This window comes from Calidris pugnax, unplaced genomic scaffold (genome assembly GCF_001431845.1).
Source record: "Calidris pugnax isolate Ruff unplaced genomic scaffold, ASM143184v1 scaffold4, whole genome shotgun sequence".
Taxonomy (NCBI): Eukaryota; Metazoa; Chordata; class Aves; order Charadriiformes; family Scolopacidae; genus Calidris; species Calidris pugnax.
In genome coordinates, this window is record NW_015090781.1 from 1,217,127 (window position 1) to 1,226,614 (window position 9,488).

At 39.5% G+C, this 9,488-nt stretch overlaps 1 protein-coding gene across 1 annotated transcript in view; it reads right to left on the bottom strand.

The window, feature by feature from the left end:
- The window catches only part of LOC106896969 (gamma-aminobutyric acid receptor subunit pi-like), a 44,151-nt gene extending 35,606 nt beyond the window's left edge, over positions 1-8,545 (bottom strand). Inside the window, exons 1-2 of the mRNA XM_014957320.1 lie at positions 8,490-8,545; positions 1,341-1,444 (exon numbers count right to left, since the gene is read on the bottom strand). Coding sequence (XP_014812806.1) covers positions 1,341-1,444; positions 8,490-8,545 — 160 coding nt within the window. The remainder of the gene's footprint in view (positions 1-1,340; positions 1,445-8,489) is intronic.
- Between the last annotated feature and the right edge of the window lie 943 nt (positions 8,546-9,488).

A 9,488-nucleotide genomic window follows, 5' to 3' on the forward strand; every position in this document is an offset into this window, starting at 1 on the left:
TCTAGTAATGAAGTAATGAATTAATTATATATTCAGTGGCCATTAATAATATACTTCCCCTTATGCGTCATCTCCAATGAGGAGTTAGTTTACTTATTTGCATTTCTTTTATTTTGCCAGAAATCTTCCTAGACCATGTCAATACTTCAAAGCAGTTGAATTAAAATCTGAGACAATTACAGTAAAACCAAACAAATGAAATGGTATTTTATGTTTAAGAGAAAGGAAAAATAACTAATTTATCTTAATATTTTTATGAAATTTATTCAGAAAAAGCACATCATGCAGAGTGTCCTGACTAAATGGCTGATAGTCTCACCAGGTATTTGTATGGCAAGAGGTAACAGTATGGTCTGAGAAACTCTTTAGTCAATCATTTTTAAGCAAGATATAAAGGCACATAAAAGTCTAAATTTGAAACCCCTTTCTGAATATCTGACTTAAGAACTATTGCCTAGCACTCACTCTGTATGTTTATTTTCTGACAGACAACTGGTGCTGAGCATCTTTTCAACAGGCAGAATATTTTCTTTTTCGGAGTTAAACAGCAACTCCAGGCAGAGACTTCACCCCACCTTGTAACTCTTCAGTACTTCCAGTACGTACAATAGCCCAACTCAAGCAGGGAAGATGTTTGTCCCTGAGACTTCAGGTGCCCAACTCTGCCTGCACTGCAGGGCAGCAAAATCAGCGTTGGTGCAGCAGACTACGTGGGTCATCCAACCTGGGGACTGTGGCCTCCTGACACAAGGAACTGATATTTTTGACTCATTTTCCTCCCACAGATCTGCACTAAAACAGTTCAGCGACCATTAAGACTCAAGGCAAGAAGCATTTAGTAAATTTTTGCAATCTTATAGTAGCTGCACCTAATATTTAGTAAAGTAACAAGATTTGCCTGTCTTTTATGAACAGTTTGATATAAATGCTTTCTTTAATAATTTTTTTATAGTTATTATTTAGAGAATTAGGTGAAATTATGCTTTTAAATAGGTATTTTTTTTAAACAGTTATTATTTAGAAAATTAGGTGAAATTATGCTTTTAAATAGGTAAGGTATTACAGCTTATTTCACTGAGACACAGGAACATCAATAGCCAAGTTTCTAACAGAGTCTGGAAGTTTTGCTTGTGAATGCCTGGGATACATGTTTCACCTTGGGTCACAAAAGCTATTATGCTGTATATGATTATATCAGAGTACACCATGTATAATCAGATCAGTCACTATCAAACATCAGAGGAAAAAAAGTACAGCAAAAAAATCATTTGGTCTTCGCTGAGTTTCAGACACTGCATTATGTGATGGCTCAATCTTATTAAAACAGCTTTTCTACTTACTATCAAAAAATGGACGTAGATACTTGTTGTATCCTTTTATTATCTTTTGTATAGTTGGAGGTAGAATTTCATCTTTTCCTTCAGCTTCAGGAATTTGCATTGACCTAAAAGGAATGAAAAAAGTGAGGATGTTTTAAAAGAACATCATCACTAAGAGCAGAGATGACATTCCAATAAAAAGTTGCATTAGTTCTGAGATTATTGACAATTGCTGCCCATGGATAACATACCATGTAACATTTGTATGCTGGCATTTCACAGCACCATAGAAAAATAATGTTAAAAATATCATATTTTATAATCTGTATTAGTTATTGTTCTCAAAAATATCATATTTTATAATCTGTATTAGTCCCTTAGTGGAAAAAATACCAATTTTATACTGAAAAGTCTATAATTTTTTTTAAGTTTATCATTTCTTAACATCTCGCCTGAAAAAATAGTTCAGTCTTCTTTAATACCTTCTCTGTAAATAGGGCACTCTCGTTATAATCTAGGAATGTGGGAGGAGCATTGATTGTTTATTTCAGCATTTAAAATAAAGCTTCTTTTTACATAATGAAATACATTCAATTTAACTCCTGGAGAGATACAAAAACCAGCCTTGGAGATTAGTGCATAAAGACACTTTTAAAATCCTGCTTTTACAACACAGTTTTTAAACAGGTTACAAAAATAATCCTGTCAGGCAAAATCACTGAAGCATAACGAGAATGCAAACACTCCTTTTTGTTCAGAAATAGCTACAAACATGATCCACAGAAGTGAAATATGAAAAATTAACTACAAACCCCGTTTTTTTCTGTGGGGCCCCTGCAACAGCCATGTTGGGAGGTGACGTGACACAACCAGTGGAGATGCATACCTGAACTGCAACTCTTTACTCAGACCACATCAGGATTCATATTTATATATTCCCCTCCACCTTTTATGGGTCTTGATGGTGTGGGAGGGACAGCCGGGGCCACTCGGGGCTGTTTCACTCCAAGCAGCAGCCCCACAGCAGAAGGCAGCAGAGCTTTGCTCTTCATTTCTGCCTCACCCCCAGGGAGCACCCCCAGGCCCCAGGCAGGGTGGGCTCCCCCCTCACACGCTCTGTGCTCTTCCTAAATCAAACCACGAGCAGTACGGACCGCTCGCTGCTAATTATTTGAGAAAAGCAGGGGTGCGACTTTTCTTTAATTATGAAGGTGAGAATTAAATAACTGATTGACTCAAGGAAGCCCAGGTGCCTGCAGGCAGAGGCATTGTCTCTGCTGATGGAGAGCAGCCACCTACATATTCACCAGGAGAGGGTCTCTCTGTTTCTTATCTCCCACAGGAAAAGCACAAGAGCTGTAGCGTCTCAGCCCTGCCAAAGGCATAAGTACAGATTGATGGTTGAGGGAGCACCCATATTTCGTGGTCTTTCCCTGTCCTGACACATCCTCACTGAATTTCTTTTTTCCCAAGTTTCTCCTAGAGCCGTTCCTGAAATCTCTGCTTGCTCTTCCTCGAAGGTATTTCTGAGCCTCCTGCAGTTTTCCAAAGTTTGTTCCTTTGTTTTCATTTTTGTTATATTTCTGAGATAGCTTGAGCTGTTCTGGCAGGAAACTGTGGTTTACATCCTCCAGGAATATTCCAGTATCTTAGATTGACAAAACCTAAATGCTGCAATGTTCCTACTGTATGCATGCAGCCAAATCACGCTGCGGTTTTAGATGTGGTACCCACTGTCTCAAAGCACTGATATTACTGTTTAATTTTTCTGTTCACAAGACCCTATTCCCATATAAATAGCTGTTTTTCATTAGCAGTCTTGTAACTTGTATAGCTGAGATATTAGAATAATCCTATTTGCTTCCCTTATTTTGTCCCGAGTATTTATTTCTTTATTGCTGGACAACTATGTTATGTTATTACATAATATTAAGTGTGGTCTTGAGTAATGCCAATGTTGAAATAAGGAATGTTTCTCCTGTAAATTGTGTCCTAAAGAAACAAGAACAGTCATGTTGTGTTGAAATGTGAATATAAATAAAAAGACCACTTTTATAATGCTCAGAGGTGCTGCAATTAGAAATGAGTTGAAGTGTGAATATCAATAAAAAGACCACTTCTATAATGCTCAGAGGTGCTGCAATTAGAAATGTGCTTGAACTTAATTAATTTCTTAGACATTGTACTTGCAATAGATGTTTCTGCTTTTGTAATTTACATATAATTTTTACTAAGTGTTTAATGAGCTGCACGAGTTTAATTTCACAGTTTTACTGGATTGTTCTTGAATAATTTTCATATATCGTGAAACAATAAAGGAAAGCTTGTCTCTTTTCCACTGCAAGGGTATAACATTGTTCTGCTGATCAGTACGCAATTGCAGAGTGGTTTGGTGTGTTATCATTAACAGCTATTTTCTGAAATATTTGGCATCATTGTATGGAAGGCCTTCCCTTAAATCACCTTTGGTACCCTTTGAAGTCATTCTTGATTTCCCTCATCAATAACATGATATGTAGCCTCGTGTCTTTGATTTTTACAGTTAAGTAAGAACTTTTTGGCATGGGAGAGCTGTTGTGCAGCACCGTCCCTCGTGGGCTATTTTGCCGTATGACCTTTGAGAAGTCCTACCATAGTGAGCCAATATGTGAGAGGAACCTGATGTGAACCTACATGTGGGTGAACGTGTGGTGTTACCAACCTGTTAACTTTGGGGACGCTCAGAAGCAGATTGTCAGTTTTGAAAGGCAAAGAGCCTGCAGATGTTAGATGCCTGAAGTGGTTTGCCTTAGCTACATTTTAAGGGAGGATGCTCTGTTTCCTTTAAAGTGCTCTTCAATTCACGTGCCCCACTCATCGCTAAGAGTGAGCTCACAAGCTGCCCATGTTCCTGTATTCTGTCATATGGCCTTACGTAGGGATCACAAAGGATAAAAGTAAAAGCTCATTCCTCTCATACGTGTATATCTTCCCAGCAATGCCTCTATGCTTCTCTTTTACCCCGTATTTGTGTTGTTAAATTTAACTGACTGCATACATTTTACTTCCTCCATTTTCTTAATGTATTTGAAATACACTGGTGTGCGTTTAACTATGGAATTAAAACAGCTGTTCCAGCCACTGAGGAGAGAATAGGCTTTTATAGAAGAAAACTGAATATATATTTGTTTGACAGCCTGGGATATCTGTCTGTTCTGGGCTGTCAATGTGTAATACATGTTTCAGACTCTTCATGCTCAATGACCCATGCTTGCTTTCATAAAAGCTGAATTATAATTATTTCATGGATTCACGGATTTGAGAGAGTTGGAAGGGACCTCTAGAGACCCTCCAGTCCAACCCCCCGGCCAAAGCAGGGCTGCCCAGAGCACATCACTCAGGAGCATCCAGGCGGGGCTTGAAGATCTCCAGAGAAGGGGACTCCACACCCTCCCTGGGCAGCCTCTGCCAGGGCTCTGCCACCCTCACCCCAAACAACTTCTTCCTCCCATTGGAGTGGAACTTCCCATGGTCCAGCTTGTGCCCGTTGCCCCTCGTCCTGTCCAACCCTCTGGGTTGTGTCACACAGCCAGGACTCAATCCACCTCACTGCCCTCTCATCTAGCCCGCCCTTCCTAAATTTTCTAATGAGGATGTTGTGGGAGACAGTGTCAAAAGCCTTGCTGAAGTCAAAGTAGATGACATCTGCTGCTCTCCCCTCATCCAGCCTTCTAGTTATAACATCATAGAAGGCTATCAGATTGGTTGAGCATGATTTACCCTTGGTAAATCCATGTTGACCACTTCTAATAACTTCTTTATCTTCAGTATGTTTGGAGATGACATCCAGAACAAGTTGTTCTGTTATTTTCCAAGGGACAGAGGTGAGACTAATTGGCCTGGGTCCTCCTTCTCGCCCATTTTGTAGATCGGTGTGATATTTGCCTTCTTCCAGTCCTCAGGCACTTCTCCTGTTCTCCAAGACCTCTCATAAATGATGGAGAGTGGCTCAGCGATAACATCTGCCAGTTCTTTCAGCACTCGTGGGTGCACCCCATCAAGGCTCATAGACTTATGGATGTCTAGTTTGGCCAAATGGTCTCTAACCCAATTCCCCCAAGAGGGAAAGTCTTCCTCTCTCCAGACCCCCCCTTGTCTCCAGGGTCTGGGATTCATGAGGGGCAGCTCTGGCAGTGAAGACCGAAGCAAAAAAGTCATTTATTTCATTTCCTTAGTTATTCTTATGGTGCTCAAGGTTAGTATGTTTACAGGCTTGGAAGGTGCTGCAACTGCTTGTTATTTAACAGACTTTCAAGTTAGTGTTTTGACAGAACTGGGTAACTAGAGGGGCAAAAGGGAACATCTGCCCTAAATAGTACTATATAACACTGCTTAAATGAAACTACAATCTAGACACACATATGGGAACATTTTTCCTGGCCATTTTTTGTCAGAAGTTATGTATCACAAAAGAGGCAGAAACACCTCAGAACTCAGAGAAGGGAAAAACAAAATGACAAACACAGTCTGAGCAAACTTTTGAAATGCCTCCTTCAGGAAAAACAAGGTTTTTTTCAGGCAACCCACTGATAGGAAGAATTTACAGATGCAGACAAAGGTGTTGTTTCTTATTTCACAGTTGATGTGCTCGAGGATACAGGCTTTTGTATGGTCCCTGTAGATAAACTGCGGCAGAATCACTCACATCACTGATTAATTCTTAGGGAAAAAAAGCTTTTTTTCAGGCAACCCACTGATGAGAAGAATTTACAGATGCAGACAAAGGTGTTGTTTCTTATTTCACAGTTGATGTGCTCGAGGATACAGGCTTTTGTATGGTCCCTGTAGATAAACTGCGGCAGAATCACCCACATCACTGATTAATTCTCTGCTTCAAAACAGCCAGTAGTGTCATGGGGTTTTGGTTAATCGGTGAGGTTGAATCAGTATCATCACGTTACCACTTACTAGATACAGGAACAAATACTTCAATAATGTAAGTGCTCTTAAACTCAGCCAAAAAGAAAATAAACATCCCACAGAATTTTCTGGATCTGACCCTATAAACCTAGGCTAACATTCTTTCATTTGAAAACACCCTTCCTGAAACAAATGGGAGCCCTTCTTGGGATCAAATAGCATATATTTACTCAAGCCAATTCCTGATAAAGATTTGAAGTACAAGTTCTATTGATTACTCAGATAAATTTGCCTCAATTTTTTCATTTCTCCTTCTAAATAAAAATATTTCTGGGAAGGTGACCATCCAGGCAACGCCGTGGACACAGATTTTTTTGCCCATGTGTCTATGACGTGATTGTAATATAATTTAATGTCAAGTGCAAACAGTGAAGTTAAGAAATGTTATTCAGGAAGGGAGAACTAGAAAGGTGAAGTCTGATAGCCTGGTGTGACACCGTTAGTGTGTGTGTTGTGACAGATCATGTCCTCTGTGTATGACAGGGAAGATCAGGCTCTGACTGTCTCTAAACTTAAAAATAAATAAATTTACCAAACAAGCCACCGTCATTACTGATTATAGAGTACTCAGTAGAGGAAACTCTCCTCACACGTTAGGCAGAGCTTATACAAGTGGGATATCTAAGGGGCCACCTGGGGAGCGATCCTGGCCCTTGTTTCAGTGCGTCTCAGTCCTTGGATATTGCTTAGAAATATCTCTCTGCCAAGAAGGATACTTTTTCCTTTAAGCAGCACTTTGAGCAAACCTTCCTGATTCGTGCACTGGAAAAAGGCATTTGTGTTTCTAAGCACCATCCCAGCCAAGGGGCAGAGCTGCTCCTCAGCCCCTGTTTGGATTTGAGTTCAACGCACCCGGATCGGTGCTCAGCACTTTTCTCCAAGCCTAAGGGTGCTGTGCGTACGTGTAACTCTGATGTACACTCTACAGAAACTTACTGTCTGTGCCTCCCGATACTTTTACCCATGTGAAGCTGTAAGAGAGGATTCATGAGGTCTCCCTGATGATAACAAAAGCAATTATATACCACACGCTGAACATCTCAGGGAATTTTGCCTCCTTGTTATTTAGATGCTTCTGAAATGTTGTTGGTCTTTTACCAGTGTTCTATTACTGTAAACCCATGAATCATCCAGTCGTTACAGAGCGTGGCAAGTCACAGCTGATGAGGAAAGATGGTGGAATTAGAGCAAGTTCCAGACATTCTGGACAAAGGTCTCTGTACCACACTGGAGAAGGTGGAGGAGATGGATGTTTTAAACTCCCTTTCAGGGGACTGTTCCACCTGCCCTCACAACCAAGTGGGGGTTTATCTAAACATGTGTTTGTACACCCACCTGAACTACAGCTCAGGCAGAATCTTATCTTGAGGCATTTACTGGGAGACCAAATAGGTCGGGAAATTCTACACAGAGAATTGCCTAACAGACTTTAAGTATTTCAGTTAAAGATGGAAGTGACAATGTTTAACCTGTCCATGTTTGCATTTTCTTTTCAGAATTACTTACAGAGAATAACTTTTTCCCAATTTTTATAGAAGGAATACATTTTAAGTGCTCCATTTCTATCTTAAGTTTTTTTGCCATGGCAACTGCACTGTCAGCAGGATTACCTGTACACGGGAGGGACCGGTTTCACCTTCCAGCTCAACACAACTCAGCTTTCCTAAAGACTTCATGATTTCATCAACAGAGGATAGGAAGACAATGTTTTAAACAGGTTATTCTTTTTAAGATAGTCTCCTTTAGTAACGAGTGCATAATGATGACTTTATTACCTCAAGCTTATAGTACGTCTGGGTGGCCTGTGTGCTCCTTTCCTTGGGCAAGGTGCTCTGCTCCAGGCAAGGACCACATGCCCTTCTAAATTTGCCAACAGTCTGATGTGATATTCACACTCTCTACACAGAATCCTTCCTTTGAAGGATCATTTGCTTAAGTTAAATTCCTTTCTTTTTTTCCCTCATCAGTCTTCTCAGTGAGAAGATCTTTAACTCGATCACGGCAGCGGAGGTGATTTGGGAAGTTCAGTCCTGTGTTTCTGTTACTCGTACCCAGGCTGTTTAAACTTTGTAAGAGGCAAGATTCAACTGTCAAGCAGATTTGGCTTTGTTACCTGGTCAGACAGGTTTCTAATTATAAGTAAATCGATTATAAACCAACTGATATTAATATACATTGAAAAAAGAATATTTTAAAGCAAATATTTCTTACCTACACAGCATCAACAGAAAAAGGGCTCTGAGACCGCTGCATTTAAGATGGCACATGGTCCGTAGTTCCTGAATAGAGGTGCAGAGATAATGTTTTACAACACACTTGCATTTCAAATACACAAATTTCACAAGGTTTTCAACACTAAAGATATCATATCTTGAATAGCTGCTGCCACAAACATTCTAGTAAATATCTACAGCAATAAATAAAAAAAACAAACACCTTGAAACTTCAAAAAGGACATGCTATCAGCAATGGTTTAACTTACTATTAGAAGCTGCATTCCAAGATATTACAGCTCTTTCATTTTTGCATTTGTCCTTTTAAATATTAGCAAAAGTAATTGTTTCAAAAAATAATGCAATCATGTGCAGGAGAATCATTGACACTTCATTTTGTTTCTGCTACCCATGCCTGTAAATGAGTGCAGCTCTGGCTCAGAAAGGCAAGTGCATACCCCATCTTAGAACACAGAGCTGTTTAAGAGCAATATCTCTGGTACGTGGGTAGTCATATACTTATGATACATATCTTTGGCAAGCTTTTTGTTCATAAGGAAAATTGAAATGATATATTTCTACCTCTAGCTACTTAAAAAAATGATCCTTTGACTGTCTGTAAGCAATCATATATAACCCTCCAGGCTACTCAAGATCTTTGGCTGAGGCAAGATGTTTTCTTCTGAAGGGGATTTCTTTGCTTTTGTCAGTATGATTCACATCCATAATGGTTATTTTAAGTATCCTGTCAGCTCTGTAAACCATTTCTGAGTGAAAAGAGTCTCAATCAATAGTTTCATGCAGTCATCCAACAGATCTGAAACTCACGGACTGTGCAAACTTTTGCTATATTTCATCAAAGCACTGAAACATTATTTGTAAGACTTGCTTCAAAACTTTAAAAATACATATGTGACAGGAACATTACCTACCCAGAACCAGCAAGACAACTCTTAAATGTTAGTAAATAAAAATTAAATACCTGTTGTAAGTTTTA